Source organism: Leptonotus elevatus, chromosome 5 (assembly GCF_054856555.1).
Source record: "Leptonotus elevatus isolate MCC_2025b chromosome 5, RoL_Lele_1.0, whole genome shotgun sequence".
In the NCBI taxonomy this organism is placed as follows: Eukaryota; Metazoa; Chordata; class Actinopteri; order Syngnathiformes; family Syngnathidae; genus Leptonotus; species Leptonotus elevatus.
The window spans coordinates 12,855,889-12,872,031 of NC_141243.1; the positions used below are offsets into that span (position 1 = coordinate 12,855,889).

A 16,143-nucleotide genomic window follows, 5' to 3' on the forward strand; every position below is an offset into this window, starting at 1 on the left:
TTTCCGCTACTTTCCACAACTTCTGCAAGCCCCTGAGAGCAAGTAACATAAAAAAAAAAAAAAGCAGCTAACAACAAATCTAGTTACTTTTGTGCTAAGGTTTCACCCAATCAGTTGTAAAGGGGAAGACAACCTACAATTTGATTTACAATATGTCGTATGCGCCCCCACTAGATTAATAAACATGACATTCTAATTAAAATTACATTTGTGGAATATGAATTAAGCAGCAAAATCCACCTGGTTTTTTTTCCATCTCAGGGGGCGGCCATTTTGCGACTTGCCGTCGACTGAAAATGACATCATCGCAGTTCATCAAACTCCAGGAACAACCAATCATGGCTCACCTGGTTTCTGAATTTGGTCATGTGACATTCACAAGCTGAGCCATGATTGGTTGTTATTGAGCACTGAGCAACATTTTCAGTCAACAGCAGGTGGCAAAATGGCCGCCCCCTGAGATGGATTAAAATAGGTGGATTTTGCTGCTTAACTCATATCCCACAAACGTAATATTAATCAGAATGTCGCGTTTAGACGAGTGAGGTCACATAGAACATATTGTAAAGAGCATTTTTATGTTGACTGCAATTAAATAGTACATTTTCCAAGCCCCTTTTAGCACCTCTTTTACAGTGTCAATCAAAAGGCGTTATCTTCCTGCAAAGGCCGAATTAGATGATGCAGGTGTACCTCATGTTATACGCAGCGAGTTTAACACCTTTGGTTGGAAACGACGTTTCTCACCGACGCCAAACCATCTGCCTCACGGCAGCTCAACGGCTGACTCATCGGGTCCGCCTACGTTCCTCTGAGAATTCCATCCCCTGTCATTCAAAGTGCATGTCCATTTGAACTCAGTTGCTAACCAATACAGCAGCGCACCTTTCGGAGTGGGTCGTGTTCTGGACCCCGACGCCCCCCCCCCCCCCCCCCGTGATGAACTTTAGATTCATCGTGCCAGCTTATTCTCTATTTATAAACGTCTTGTTTTGACAGCTGACTCAAAAAGCAGATGGTCTTGATGAAAGCATGCAATCACTCACTATCTCTCCAAGTATAAACATAATATACACACGTGACTGGAAGGGACGAGTTGTCCGGCAGACGGGATATCGGATTCGCAGCCCATTGATCGGCATGTGAATACTCTGCCCATCTATTTCAGCGCTTATGTAATGGGTCACGTTCTCCATCCTGAGACCAACCCGCCTTCTGGTTTACTCAGCCGGTGCTCCCGCCTGATTGGACGGATGATATTTTTCGGGAAAATGGAGACACATTAAGGCGTCCTCAGTGAGAACAAACAAGTCAACAAAAGCACGCTTTGCACTCGCTTAAAATATCCCCCGGCGGGTTGCTCCGCTAGACGATACGTTTCTTGGAGTTTCATAAGGGAAATGAAACATGCACGACTCATGTCAGTGTCTGTGCGTATATCCCAGGCTATTAATACTTATTTTCTGCAAAGAGTGAAAGGGGACGCCCGAGCATGCTACGTCCTGAAATCTCTTTACGGCGCACACTTGCTGCTTGGTTCAGGATTTTCCACACTGTGGGATGAAAGTAAGTCCAATTTACTTGGGTCATGGAATAATTATAAAATCATAAATGTCAAAACAAGAAACCGTACTCACCCGCAACTTTGATGACGGAAGGTCATGGCTTGTGCTTGGGAGGCGGGTCTCTTCACATGAAGACAAAACATCTGACTAGTTTGTGTGTAGTTGTTGTCACCAACAAAAAGCCAAAGAAAAAGCACAGCACACCTGTGGAGTTCATCCTTGATATGCCCATGAGCAGGGTTGGGAGGGTTACTTTTAAAATGTAATCCATTACAGTTACAAGTTACCTGCTAAAAAATGTAGTTAGTAACGTAATCTAAGTACCATAATATTAAAGTAATGTAACTGGGTTACTCCAATATTGAGTATGCTCATGAAGACAAAATAAAAATATCACCACAATATATATTCTATACAATGTGCCCCTGCTATTTGCGGGTGATAGGGACCCGGGCAGCCTACAAATAGCAAAAATCCTTGTGTAATTATAAAGCATGTAGGCTATTGATTGATTGATTGATTGATTGATTGATTGATTGATTGAAGGCCATATGCTGTTTTCGAACTGTTACTGAAAGCAACCACACCTCACAGTTTGATTGATAGATAGATAGATAGATAGATAGATAGATAGATAGATAGATAGATAGATAGATAGATAGATAGATAGATAGATAGATAGATAGATAGATAGATAGATTGTCATCCAATGAGGATGACGATGTGTGACATCAACTGCAAAATGAACTTTTATCCCAGTCACAAGTTTAGCCGTGTATATGTTGTGTATGATGTTTAAATCGTGAATTGGCGGGATGGAAGATTTGTTTGGAAGGTGTAACTCACATTATGGTTGTAGGCTAGCGGGCTAGCTAGCAAGAAGCTACACAGCGTAGCATGCCGCTGGACTCTCAGCTTAAACTTTCGCTACGCGTAAATTCCAGTGAATACCGGTCGCTATTTCCTACTCCCGTCTGTGAAGCTTTTTCAAACTGCCCGCGCGTGGAAGACACGATTTGTCAGTAGTCAGTTCGTTCGTTTGTTCCCACCTCCCCGACATGAAGCAACCCACTCGCGCGGGCGTGCACGCGCGCTCTCTCTCTCTCTCTCTCTCTCTCTCTCTCTCGCTCTGTCCTTCTCTCTCTCTCTCTCGCTCTGTCTCTCTCTCTCGCTCTGTCTGTCTCTTTCTCTTTCTCTCTCCTTGTCCTACTCTCTCTCTCTCTCTCTCTTTATCTCTCTTTATCTCTCTCTCCCCCTCTCTCTCGCACTCTCTCTTTTTCTCTTTCTCTCTCGATCTGTCTCTCTCGCCCTCTCTCTCATCGTAGAAATTGTAATCCTTCGAAGTAATCCCCATTTTTAATAAATGTACCTGTAATCTGATTACATTTTTTCCCCTGTAACTGTAATGGAATACAGTTTAAAAAAAATTGCAATCTTTTTACGTAACGGCGGTACATGTATTCCGTTACTCCCCAAGCCTGCCCATGAGGCTTTAGATGTTCCACGATCATATTTCTGTTGTGGTTGTGTTGTAGTTATTCGCCTGGTGTGCTATATTTACACAATGGATGTCACTTGGAGACAGTGGAGAGACAGGACGAGTCTGGTGACTGAGTCCCAGCAGGTACCCACACGTGGCGGAAACCAGGATTCATGTAGGGCACCTTCCCAACTGGGCATTATTCTGGACTAAATATAGACCAAGCCACACACGTAGATTGAGCTCAGATCAGCGGCAAAAAGACGCTAAAGGAAGCGAGCACAACACTTTAGTGACAGAAGACTGAGGGCCTCGTTTATTGAGACTGCGTATTCACTCACTCTTAACAAATACACGTGTTGTTGGCAACAGATATTTAAGTGGTGGAGGCCATCGTATTTAAGGGGGAAGTCAATCTGAAACATTTCTTGACAATAAAATGTTACATGTGACCTCACTAGTCTAAACATGACATTCGGATTAATATTACATTTGTGGAATATGGGCTATGCAGCAAAATCCAGCCATTTTTATCCATCGGGCCGTGTACAAACGTAGCAGGGTATTTTTAAAAACTGATATTTCCTTCCATACCATCACGTTTGTAGAAAAGAAAACACATTAATGCGTTTCTACGCACATTTATAACAATGCCAGACCGTGGCAACAGTTCCCCAAATCCTATCCAATCAGAGTACGCTTCCGTCTGGCGACACCACTTCCGCAAAATTGGGCCGACAATGAGATGCATTCCAAGCCTCTAGGCGGCAGTAGTTAGCCAAATACTGCTCGTCTCTCTTGACGTCATTTCCGTCAGCCGCTGATCTGTATTGACCATTTGCGCCGACGTCACGTGGTCACATGACGGACGGCGGAAGGAAAGGATTGTTGAATGGAAGTGGACGTGACCCGGAGCGACTTAGCGACTATTTTACAAATTACAAGTTATCATTGCGCATAGAGCCATGGAATCTATTACTTCAACCGAAGGTCGCCTGTCAGTTAAAGTTGCATATTTAGTCGGGACTCATAGAGCACGATATTTAAGTCGGAGATCGCTAGTTTGAAAACAGCCCCTTACCTCCTGTTTTTACCAAGCGCACATCTCTTCTCCTTACACCGGGGCTGATTCAAAAGCTCAAAGAGTCTCTGGGACGAGATGCTACGCTCACACCAGGGGACAATATACCTCGTAATGCAAAGGTAAAACTTGTTTATCATGCTAACTGACTTATTTTTTTACATAGTCCGTTCTATATTGAAACGCTCTGATGATGTTATATTACTATGTTTACTAGCATGGAACAAATGACTAGCGTAGCGGCAAGCTGATTTGTGTTGAGGCCATTTCCCTGCCACTAGATGGCATAACTGCATTTGTAAGACATTAGTGACAGCTCTGCATTTTTCTTTTCATATTAAGAGCTATTTAATCTTTAACATGTAGTACCATGTGAAATTCTGCACATTTTTAAAATTGTAAAATACAACTTGACCCCAGTCTCCACAAATATATGCATTATTATTACATTTATTACTGCTAAATTTCGACGTGGTCAGGTCTGCTGCGTTGCAACTAGAATTCTCCCAGTACAGGCTTTCCAAGTAAGGGGCGGTTGTTAATCGCGTGTTTAAAAAAATTGGTGGCGTTAAAGGAACTTGAAATTAACGCGCTAATTTTGACACCACTAAAGATAGAAAGCTAAAATACAGACTTTTACAGTCAATGTAAAAATGTGTTTCTGTTACCACTTCAAAATTGACAGTTTGACCTGATCCCTACAAATTATGGCTTCAGATAGTTTAAAGTTGGAAAATGACAGATCGACGTTTCAACAGAACAGAGCAGTGTGAAGACAGACAACTGCCCTTTCAACTTTGCTCTCTCGTCACCACGCAGCAGAAACGTTTTGATTTGACAACACCACCTAAGCAAAGCCCGTGCAAGTTATCTTGCGATTATGTGCTTTTGTGTTTTGATGAGTCACTCTATTCCTGGCTGACTGGTTATAAATCATCGCCACGTGACCTATTCCGAGGTTTATTTATATCACGGGCGTGGTTACAAACAGCCATGTGACATAAAAAATACACCAAAGGGTCTTTTTCAAAACAGATATAGCGACTTTTAACACAGGAAATCAGCAGCCATTGGCCACTGTGGCTCTTATGGCTCACGGGGGCTTGTAGTACTGCAACAAACAAGTTGTAAATTATCGTGTTTTCATCTTGGCTGCTTCTAGGAACCGAGCAGACGCACAAGCAAATACATATTAAAAAAATTATTATCTTATGTTTCGCACAATTCCTGATGCATTAATCCCATTTAAAACAAATGTAAGCACTTTCAAGGTCAAATGTGTTAGGGTTACGGCAATTTTACTATTTATGCAGCAAAAAAACGTATTGTGTGGCCATGTGGAAGGGCGTTGCACACAAAGTAGCAGAAGCGTGGACAAGTGCAACAAAGGTTTATTGTCAAACTGATTTATTAAGATGCAAACAGGATTAATGCTGTGTCCAATCTTAATCTCTGCTGTAAGTAAAGTGCTAAATCAGACCAAGTTGCCCATGGGAGTCATCATACATTTTTTCCCCCTCATTTCAAACTGTCCGGTGGAAGAAAAATGGGGAAAAAATTAATCCACTGTGATATGAATACCTACATATGATGAAAAAGCCCTTTTTTTCTTCTCTCTGCCATCCACAAGCCACATGTCTAATTAAAAAAGCGAGAATGTGCAAACATGATCATTCGCAAAGCTTCACTGTTGGGAATCGAAAAAAACAGCGGTGGCGGCGGCCATCTTGGAACGCTGTCGTCAAAAGACGGTCGTTTTGGGCTCAGACAAAATGGGAGTCCCAACGGTAGCGATGAGGTAAACACAAATGAAAGATATTGCACAGACGAGTGAATTAAAAACAGTCTCTTTCCAACAGCCTAGCCTGTGCATAGAAGGAATAGAATAAAGCACTTATGGTGTTAGCGGACCCCCCAGCAAGCCTTGCCTTCTAAATGTAAAGCTTTGTTTTTAAATGACTTTTGTAGAATCCACACCAGCTTCGTAAAAAAAAAAAAAAAAAAAAAAAAAAACACACTTCAGAACATTGTTGGCAACTATGATGGGACAAGGAAGAAAAATTAAAGACCTGAAAAGTCCCAGCAAATGTTAAAAAAAAAAACACAACAAAAAACAGCATATTTCGTTTTTGTTGCATGGAGAAAAATCTCTCAAGTGTTTTTCTGTAATAATAAATAGCATTTGTGTGAATATGCCAAAGTTTTTTTTCCTGAAGCCCCAAAAAAAAAAAAAAAGTAGAAATCCACGTCGTTAATCCAATCAGTTTGTTCCATTGATTTGGAGTTCAATCCACCATTTTTGTTTTTGATGCATCCATTTCCAGTCATTATCTGTGAAGCAGCACAAAGGCCTCCAGTTTTTCCGGGATGTTTCCCTGGTAGCGGAGGCCGTGCTTGATGATGATGCGGGCGGCCAGGCACTGCAGCGTGGTGTGGTTGATGGGTTGGACGATGTTGCGCGCCAGCTCTTTTTCGTCCAGGAGCTGGCAAGCCGTCTGCTGGAAGGCGTTGGTGCTGTCGAAGTGAGCGCCGCCCGACACCAGCATGTTCATGATGTCGGCGTGGCCGTTGGACGCAGCTATGTGGAGCGGGCTGGCGGGCCGGAGTAAAAAATAAAATAAAAATAGTGGCATCACTCACAGGGATCCAAAACTATTTTTCCTCAACACCGTTGAGCATTTTCAAGCACATTTGAAGTCAAAAATATTACTATTATTTATTACTAGTGAAAGATATCCATGCAGGCTCCCTCTAGTGGTGCGCAAAATAATTACTCAATTAAATGATCAACTTTATATTTAACTTTTAAGTATAACATATTTGCATTTAACTTTATAGAAAAACTTATTTTCAAACATTTAGGATAATTTTTTTTTTTGCTTGCCATAATTCGATCAACTTGATATTCTAAATAAAGCTAATGGAAAGAAATGCGGCGGTTGCAACAGACCTGTTGCCGTCGTCGTCTCGATTGTTGACGTCGGCGCCGCACTCGAGCAGGATGGCGGTGACGATGAGTGAGGGGAATTTGCAGACCGGGTAGCGGCCCACGCAGGTGGTGTTGCGGTCGGCGGCCAGGTGAAGCGGGCTGAAGCCGTTCTTGCCGCGCGGCTGCAGCTTCAGAAACCTGCCACGTGCAAAGGAAGCGACAAGACAAATGCTATTATATGTTAAATATTTTTTTATAAATACTTTTTTATTGTGGCTGAATGTATCACTGGACTGATAATTTATGATAAATCAAGACAAATCAGAATAATTTTTGCATGCTAATAATTTGATTACAATTAAATATAATCTGAAACTACTTGAGTAACATTCTTTTTTTTTGGTAAAACTACTATACGAGTTATTATTATTTTTAAATATTTTAACAAATATTAAAAAAAATAAAACAAATACAATTTAATTGTAAAATTACTTTTAAATGTTTTCATATTTTTTCATGCAATTTTTAAGTCTATAAACTAACTTTTTTTTTAAAGGTTACTATTTTAAATTCATTTTAATTTTAAACTGATTTTCAAGCACTTTCTGTACAAACTCTTTTACAAACATTTTTTTAAGCAATTTACTCTTTATGTAAGAATTGCAACATTTTATAATATTTTAACAATGAAAAATTTTTTTTCCCGCTATCAATTTAGCATTGCTTCATAAATTGTGAACTACTTTAAAAACGTTAAACATAAAAATGTTTTTTGAGCTAATATTTGTTTGAGAATTGTAGAATTTCATGTATTAATTGTAAAAAATAAAAATAAATATTTAAAAGCACCCTTTAGTTAAAAAGTGGTCATTGTTTTTTTTTTGGGGGGGGGGGGTTCCTGCGCAAATTCCACTTTTTGCCAACTTGAAAAATAGCTCATACATTTAAAACATGAAATTAATTTTATTTTATTTAAATTGCCATACTACATTTTTAATAAATTGTAATTTCTCAAGCATTTTACGCACTTTTTGCATACGTTGTAAAACTATTTTAATACATTTAACATACATTCTTATTTTAATTTTGCTCAATTTTCAAGCACCTTCTGTATAAATTGTAAAACATAAAAAATGAATCATAGTTCTAACAGTGCCAAAATGTGAACCGCTTTAAATTAATCCATTTTTATATCATAAAATTAAGAGCAGTTCCAAAAACGGATGGCTGGATGCGCCATTTATCATGCAGTATACATAGACTATGATCCTTGACCGTACCTATAGATGGTCTCCTTCTTGAAGTGGTCCTGCTCCGTAGTGCACGGCACCTTCTCCAACAAACAGATGAGGTGCAGGATGATGGACAGCGCCTTGCTGAGCTGGGCGGGGTCCGGCGGCAGCGAGCGCCTCTGGCGGATGGCGCGGTCGATCTCCAGCACGCTTTTGGACAGGATGCCCATCAGGTCCTCGAAGGACACGGACGTGCCCAGGAGGCCCTTGGCGCGGTCCTGCAGCATGAAGGAGAAGAGCTCGGCGAACGACAGCAGGCTGGACGCCGTCATGGGGCTCAGGGGGTCCAAATTGCTCTGCTGCATGTCCAGGGCGTACTTCCACAGGTTGATGCAGCGCTCAAAGTTGCCCGAGTCGGCGTAGACTGCGCCGCGGTACCGGATGTAGTAGGAGGTGTCCGGGTGTTGCGGACCCAGGATTCGCTCGCGGATGAGCAAGGCCTGCATCCGCATCTCGTCAGGGTCCGATATGAGGCCGTCCAGTTCCTCTGCGTTTGTTACCTGGGAAATGGACAGCGGGCTTACTCCCTATTTCAAAGTCCTGAAACGGCTTGCTTTGTTCAAGCCTGGAAATATTATGCAACATATTTCAAATCTATATACATGTGGATCTCATGCATCCATCTGGAGATTGTTTTTAAAAACGTACTATTTTATTAATTAATCATTTTTGAGTAAAGAAACAATTTTCAACACACGCTGATTTTTTTGGTATCATAGCCAAACAAAATGGACAGCTTTGCTACAAAATTTAAACTTCAAATACAAGACGGATGGAACTAGAAGCATTTGAGTTTGTCATTGTATGCGTGTGTGGGGATCATTGAAGCAGTTTGATGACTCATCAAAAAATACAAAACTAAATCCACCCTATCAGGTTCCCCACTGTTGCGAAAGACTCACCTCTCGGGCATAGTCATACGCCATGATCAGCTGCTTGGGTTCGGGTTTATGGATTATGCTGTTGCTGTCCATGTATCTAAAGTCCATGGCTTTTTTCCAGTATTTCAAGGCTCCCAGCAGGTCTCTCTTTTTATCCACAAACGTAGCCCCCAGGAGCTCCAGGGCGTCGATGCGCTCCTTGTTGCTTGTCTAGGCGAGACAGAAGAACCAAATGTTTTCCGAAGTAGTATCAAAAGCAATACACTGCAAAGTCCCGGTTGGAAAGCCTCACCTGGTGGTGCACGGTCAGATAGTCCACAATGTTAGTGTGGCCCGTGACGCTGGCGGAAAGCAGCGGCGTCATGCCGTAGCCGTCCTGCTCCATGGACGCTCTGTACTGCAGCAACATCCGCATGATCTCCAGACTGCCGGACTCGGCGCAGTCGTGAAGCGCCGTGTTGCCTGAAGGAAGACCCCAAAAATAAAAAGCTGAAGATTAATTGAAAACTAAAAGATGACATATTGAGTGCCGTTTTTTTGTGTATACATTGACTCATTCACTGCCATTGACGGCTACAGACGTCAAAACTTAATTTGAACTATTTCTTAGTTTCACGTTTCCCCCCCACTTTTGTTAACAAGAGTATGAAAACCTAGAAATTTTTTTTTGTACGTTTAAAACAGATATAAAATGTGTGATTAATCCTGAGTTAACTAGTGAAGTGATATGATTAATTACAATTACAATTTTAATCGCCTGCTGCCCCTAATTAAAAAAAGAAAAGATTATTAAAAATTAGGGACGTCAGACGATTAAATGATTTTATTGTAATTAATCGCATGACTTCAATAGTTAACTTACGATTAATCGCAAATTTTATATCTGTTCTAAATGTACAATAAAAAAAATTATAGGTTTTCATACTCTTGTTAACTTAAGTAGAGAAAAATGTGAAACTAATAGAAATAGTATTAATATTGAATTTTTGACGTCAATGGCAGTGAATGAGTTATGGTGGTCTCGCTCACGTGATTGCTTGATATTTATGACTACAAGTATTTTACTTTACTGTCTATGCCACACCACTAGAGCCTTGCAGCGCAGTCATAAACAGATTAACGCCTGTATTTCTTCATTGAATATGTTCATACTTGGTTCACAAGCAAGACGTCACCGCGAAAAATTCTCGCTGCAACAGGAAATGGCAGAATGACGAGCTTTAACCTTACGCAGAGAGTAAGGTTTACTTTTGCATGGCAGCCAGGTCGCATCAACGGGTAAAACCTGGCGAGCCAGAGATGTAAGACCGTGTTCTGCCATTCTGAGCAAGTAGCAACAAGCACTACGGAGTGTGCATGCACAGCCAAAATGTACAAAATTATACCACATGGCATAGTACTATTATCATACAGCACTAAAGGTATAAGACTTGCATTGTGTTTTATGAATACATTTGACAGACAAAAAGACAGAAAATATTTTTTTTATGCATTGCATATGGACTGCAGTGAAACAATATGTTTTGTGCATACTTGAGCAAGATATTAGGAACAGCTCTCAGTATGAGCCCATTGTATAGCATTACAAAGTACATGCGCATAATCAGTGAGTTTCAATTGTTCAATAACTTTTTTATTTCTTAGTTTGTTTACATGCAATTTATTGTGCCTTTAATACATTTTATTTCAATTTGTAAGGTTCCGCCTTCAAAATGCTTTATTTTTATTTTTATCTTTTACATGTGATATTTATATGAATTACAGGCAGAGATTTGTTTGCTCCTGTATTTAGCTACTGGACTAAACAGACACACACCACTGAGAAGTACAACCGCAATAAGTAACTTTTTTTAAACCTTTTTAATTCTATTATAGGTTTTAAGTTACGCTTGTATAGTTATATAATGTTTGGTATATAAGTACTGTGTTGAATTTGTACTTTTTTGTACTTTTTTTGCCTTCTTTTTCTCTGCTTTCTGAAGTCAGGTCACCATTGTAAACGAGAAACTTCTCAATTGCCTTACCTGGTCAAATAAAAGTTAATACATTTTACAAATAAATAAGTCATTTTTTTCCCCCTACAATTTGTAATTCGCTCAATTCCAAAAAAAAAGTTTTTTTAATTTCAAAGTACTTTATTTGGGACTTTTGTTCCCATATGAAGGTACTAGAATGGGCATGGGTAATTCATTTTCCAAAGGCTCCACGTGAGAAACTGGAACAATTGCTTCCAGCAGAAATACTATTAAATTTCCTGTTTGGATTTGACCCACATACCAAGGACCTTTTGAAGTATTTTTGGATGCCTCAGCATAAAAAAAGGGGGGTGAGGAGGGGGGGTTATGTGATGTAACGTGTTTCCAGTGGACTGACTGCAACAATAATGTTATTCATGAGATGTCCGACTTTGAGCAAGTGCATTTGAGGATTACTGTCAACAAGCTGACCCCACCTCTTGAGGCCAACCCAATCTGGGAATAGACTGAGACAGCCAACATTCCATCTTCCGTAGGCACCAAGTTGATATTTTTAAGTGTGCGCCACATCATACATTACAGTACTGTACTGTACTTCAACTTTCTGCGACCTCATCCATTTTTTGTGAAACGTCTAAGCAGTAAGTTTACTATAATCACATTAGGACTATTTTGATTGAATTCTAGTGTGGTGATGTATAAAAAGTCAAAAATCAGAATGGTCGCTGTCTAAATATGTCCAAGTTCATTGATTGCATATTGAACACAGTTAACAGTCAGTCTGTTTGGTGCATTCAGTCCTAATCACTGTCATGTGAGTCCATGGAAAGTTATATTCCAGTTTTACTGGAAATTTTCTTGTACACTCCAATGAGAAGTTAGTTTGGAAATTCCCATGAAAACTTTCCATGAGAATTGTAAAGGTATGATAACCATGTATTATTGCTTATTAGTGATATCGCATATGGATTGCTAATGTAAATAAAAGCCATACACGCATGATATCTGTATACCAAAAAAATTCATCTCCACTTTTTCAAACACTTGAGTAGACGTATAAAGTGCTTTGAGACACGCCCTCGACTTAAAGATGACGTACTATCTACCACGATGACTGTTCACTTTATTTGAGTGAGTCATGCATGCTTGGCCTACAGCAGCTGTTGTTGTTCCAGACTGCTAGACCTGTACAACAACAAAAAGGTGCAAACGTGAATGATTGTTTGTCGACATGTGTCCTGCAATTGGCTAGCGACCAATCTGGGGTGCTCCCAAACTCTCGCCCAAACTCAGCTGGGATGAGCTCCAGTTCTTAATGAGGGCGAGTGCTATAGATAATGGACAGGTGTACAAGTGCATTCATTTTGCAGTTGAGTATTGGGGGGCTGTGTTGCAAAATAAGGGAACTCACAATACTGCCAACAGTCACCGTGTGCGTGCAGCCAGGTTGTCTCATTATTGTCCATTCATCAACATACGAGCTGAAGGGTATTTTTTCAATGTCGTTTTCGCTACATGAGAGGGGTAAATATTAGAAACCGTTCTTGGTATGATTACAACAACTTGAAATAAGCATTCCCTTACCACCTCTATGATGACGTCAATAGAAAAATTCGCCGTTTGGCCGTGCAACAGTATATATTTTTTTGCCTGAGGAAGATTCTCTAACTTTACTTACGACTTGCTTGAACCAAGTAATGACTTGACTTGCTTGAAATTTGGAGGCGACTCAAATTGACTTGCTTGATTTTCTTTCCACGGTAATTTAGACTTGCTTGAAATGTGAAGGTTACAATTTGAGATTACCACCTCACCTCAGTGTTTTGGAGGGGTTTTTTTTGTGTGTGTGTGTGTGATGGAAAAATTGGTCCAATGGGGGATTTTTTATGTGATATTGCAATTGGTATATTGGAGTAAAACAGGAGAACATGATTATTTCTCAAAATATTTCCTGGGGCGTTCCGTTTGTCTGCAATTTGGGGGAAGCCCTTCCCAGATTAGCTGCCAAGTTTCAAATAAAAATATCCACCAAAAAGCTCATACGGGGCCAAAAATCTGCCAGGTTCTTCAAGTCAAAACGCCCAAATTACTATGGCGGCATGTTTTACACTGAAGAAGATTGCAGAAGGAGTCATTAAAGGCCTGTGATTATTCTCATTCATCCACGTCATTACATTCTCATCTCAGGGCATTAAATTGGTGACAACTGGACAAAAATACTCATTCTGGACAGAGGAGAAAGGTGATTTGAAAGAAAAGTGAGAGGTCATACACATTTAGGTTGGAAAGCCAGCTCTAAGCAGGAGGCTTTATGACACCTCAAACCTCCAAAATACAATGTTTTTTTCGTACCTCCCAAAGAGGCACAATAAACTAGTCGCCATCAAATAACCCTGATTGATTTGGCCTTCAGGTGGTTCCATAACCACTTTTACAACTGAATGGGATATTAACGAGGGAGATTCTGCCCAATGACTGCTTTTGGCAGGCAGGAGCCTGTCTGCAATGCATCTTAATGGTAGCCGTTTTGCACGCCAGAAGATGGAGATACCAGTCGCAGAGTCGGGCGTGCCTCTAATTTAGGAGATAAAAAGGGATTTCCACACCAATACTCAGGCTACTGCTGTCCAGTATCACAAAACGACTTTTAAGACAACTAGAACAGTTGGCCAACCTCCAGTTGTGAGTCAATAAACACTGTTAAAATAATTCCTACGTTGCAGACCTCTGTCCTGTGAAAAGACAGCAGTGCTGCTGAAAGTGAAGAAAGGGTGTCAGTTTTTACTTTAGTACAACACAGCCCTTTTTTTTGTGTTATGATACCGATACTGGTACCGACAGAGGCCCCGATACTGCATTAAAACAGTGGTATCGGTGAGTACTATGCCGATACCATTAATTCTGACGCTAATATAGGACTTTGGATGCAGCATCTTGTGTTATGCTGATGGCACGACATTCACTGATGTGTGACAGGTTCACTGCATGATGAGCTAAGATATCCTATTGGCCATTGAATGCTCTGAACCAATGGCAGGAGAGCTTTTTCATGTTGAGAACAAAAAACCTTTGATATCGTTATGGTATCGGCATTGGCCGATATTGCAAAGCTGGGTATCGGGGGCCAAAAACTGTATCGAGACAACACTACTTTTTAAAAATCACTACATGAATACGAAATAGGAAATAAACAACTGGTTAATAAGCCATAATCAGGGGACAAATGCTTTTGTAATAGATGTGGTAGAGTGGTCGTCTTCTCAACCCAGAGATTGCGGGTTCGATCCCATGCCATTGTGACCACATCTAAGTATCCTTGAGCAAGATAAGGAACCCCGTTGCTCCTGATGCTGCGTCATCGGTAAGTGAAAGAGTAGTGAACGTAAAGTGCTTTGAGGGCCTTGTAAGGTGGAAAAGCGCTATATAAATGAAGTGCTATATTTATCGTAATTACAGTACAACTTCACTACTGTGTACACTGACCATATTATAACTTGCTTATAAATATGTCATAAACATAGTACCCCCTGTACAATTACACAGCACCCTCAGGTACTCCCACGAGCTTACCTTTGACACTTTTCCTATTGACGTCGGCGCCTCTCTCCAGCAGGTACTGTGCGATCTCCTTGTGTCCCTTGTAGCAGGATATCATGAGACAAGTGTGCCCGTGTCTGTTGGCCACCTCCAGGTCGGCCTTGTGCTCCACCAGGTACTTGACGATGTCCAGGTGGCCGTCAAAGCAAGCCGCCCGCAACGGGGTGGAGTTGGTCAGCGTCGTGCTGTTCACGGAGGCTCCGTGGCCGAGCAGCGACTGCACCACCTTCAAGTGGCCGGCGGCCGACGCGGCCCACAGCGGCGGGGCGCCCTCGATGGTCTCCCCGTCGAAGTTGACCGAGCCGCCGACCTCGACGGGCGCCCGGCAGCACTCGAGCAGGTACTCCACCAGGTCCAGGTGGCCGTAGCGAGAGGCCATGAGGAGCGGCGTGGCGCCGTTCGTCTTCTCGCCCATCAGCTTGGTCACTTCGCGTACATCTTTGTTCTCCAGGAGCTTTTCGAGCAAGCGGAGCTTCCCGTCTCTGGCCGCGTTGAACACCGCCGTCTTTAAATCCATGTTGTTCGTACGAACCACCGCGAAGGGGAGGGGGGGGGGGGGGTACCCGGGGATACCCGTCAAAGTTGCGTGGGGAGGCAGGTGGAAAGGAAGCCTTTTGTTTACAGCTCGACTCGGCGAAAGCCTCTTATTAATCTTCGTTCTCTGCTTCGGAATCCGAACGTCGGGGAATCACCCGCCTCGAACCTAAAAGCCGACGGCTCTATTTTTAACTCTTTGTCCAGACTCCAGGCTCGCCCAACTTCCTCGAACTAGCCAGCTAGCCCAATTAGCTTGGCCTAGCCTAGCCTCTCTCCGGTTCCCTTTCGTGGTGTCGCTCGAACACTCACCCCGAGAAATGTCTCCGCCACCTGGAAGCACGGCCTCCGTTCGAGCTACTTCCCACGCGTGTCATAGTCCCGATACATTACTCATGTGATGTCGAGTACGGTATTTCCCCGAGGGCCGGGGTCGGAGGGAAGGGAAAATCCACCCCCACCGCCAACAACACCCGCCGAGTTTAACCTTCTCCGGGATGCGCTGTCGACGTCGTCCGCCGCCCTTATACTCGAAGAAACGAAAATGAGCTGGCCGCTAAGTAAAGAACAACGAAAATGGTCGTGAGTGACCTGCGGTTGATGACGGTGAGGTAAACAGGGGAAGGCGGCTGTCCACCCACGGCTCCACCAGATGATCACGACTCACGTTGTGTCGAATAGCAGAGCAGTGAATAGCGCTCCCCCTTTTCTCCCCTTCGTCGGGTGATTGACGTGCCGCGCATCCAATCGCAACGCAGCAAGCATACCGGACCTAAGCCAATAGCGAAACAAAACAGTACTCTGTACG

The 16,143-nt window shown here is 42.1% G+C and overlaps 1 protein-coding gene across 1 annotated transcript; it reads right to left on the bottom strand.

Annotated features, from left to right (window-relative positions):
• Positions 1 to 5,501: 5,501 nt before the first annotated feature.
• Positions 5,502 to 15,997, bottom strand: fem1c (fem-1 homolog c). Its single transcript, XM_086076691.1, has 6 exons — positions 14,775 to 15,997; positions 9,521 to 9,690; positions 9,250 to 9,438; positions 8,336 to 8,847; positions 7,077 to 7,253; positions 5,502 to 6,718 (listed from the first exon to the last, which is right to left on the bottom strand). Exons 1-6 carry the CDS (start codon positions 15,316 to 15,318, stop codon positions 6,454 to 6,456), a joined length of 1,857 nt encoding a protein of 618 aa, XP_085932817.1. The 5' UTR covers positions 15,319 to 15,997; the 3' UTR covers positions 5,502 to 6,453.
• Positions 15,998 to 16,143: the final 146 nt, after the last annotated feature.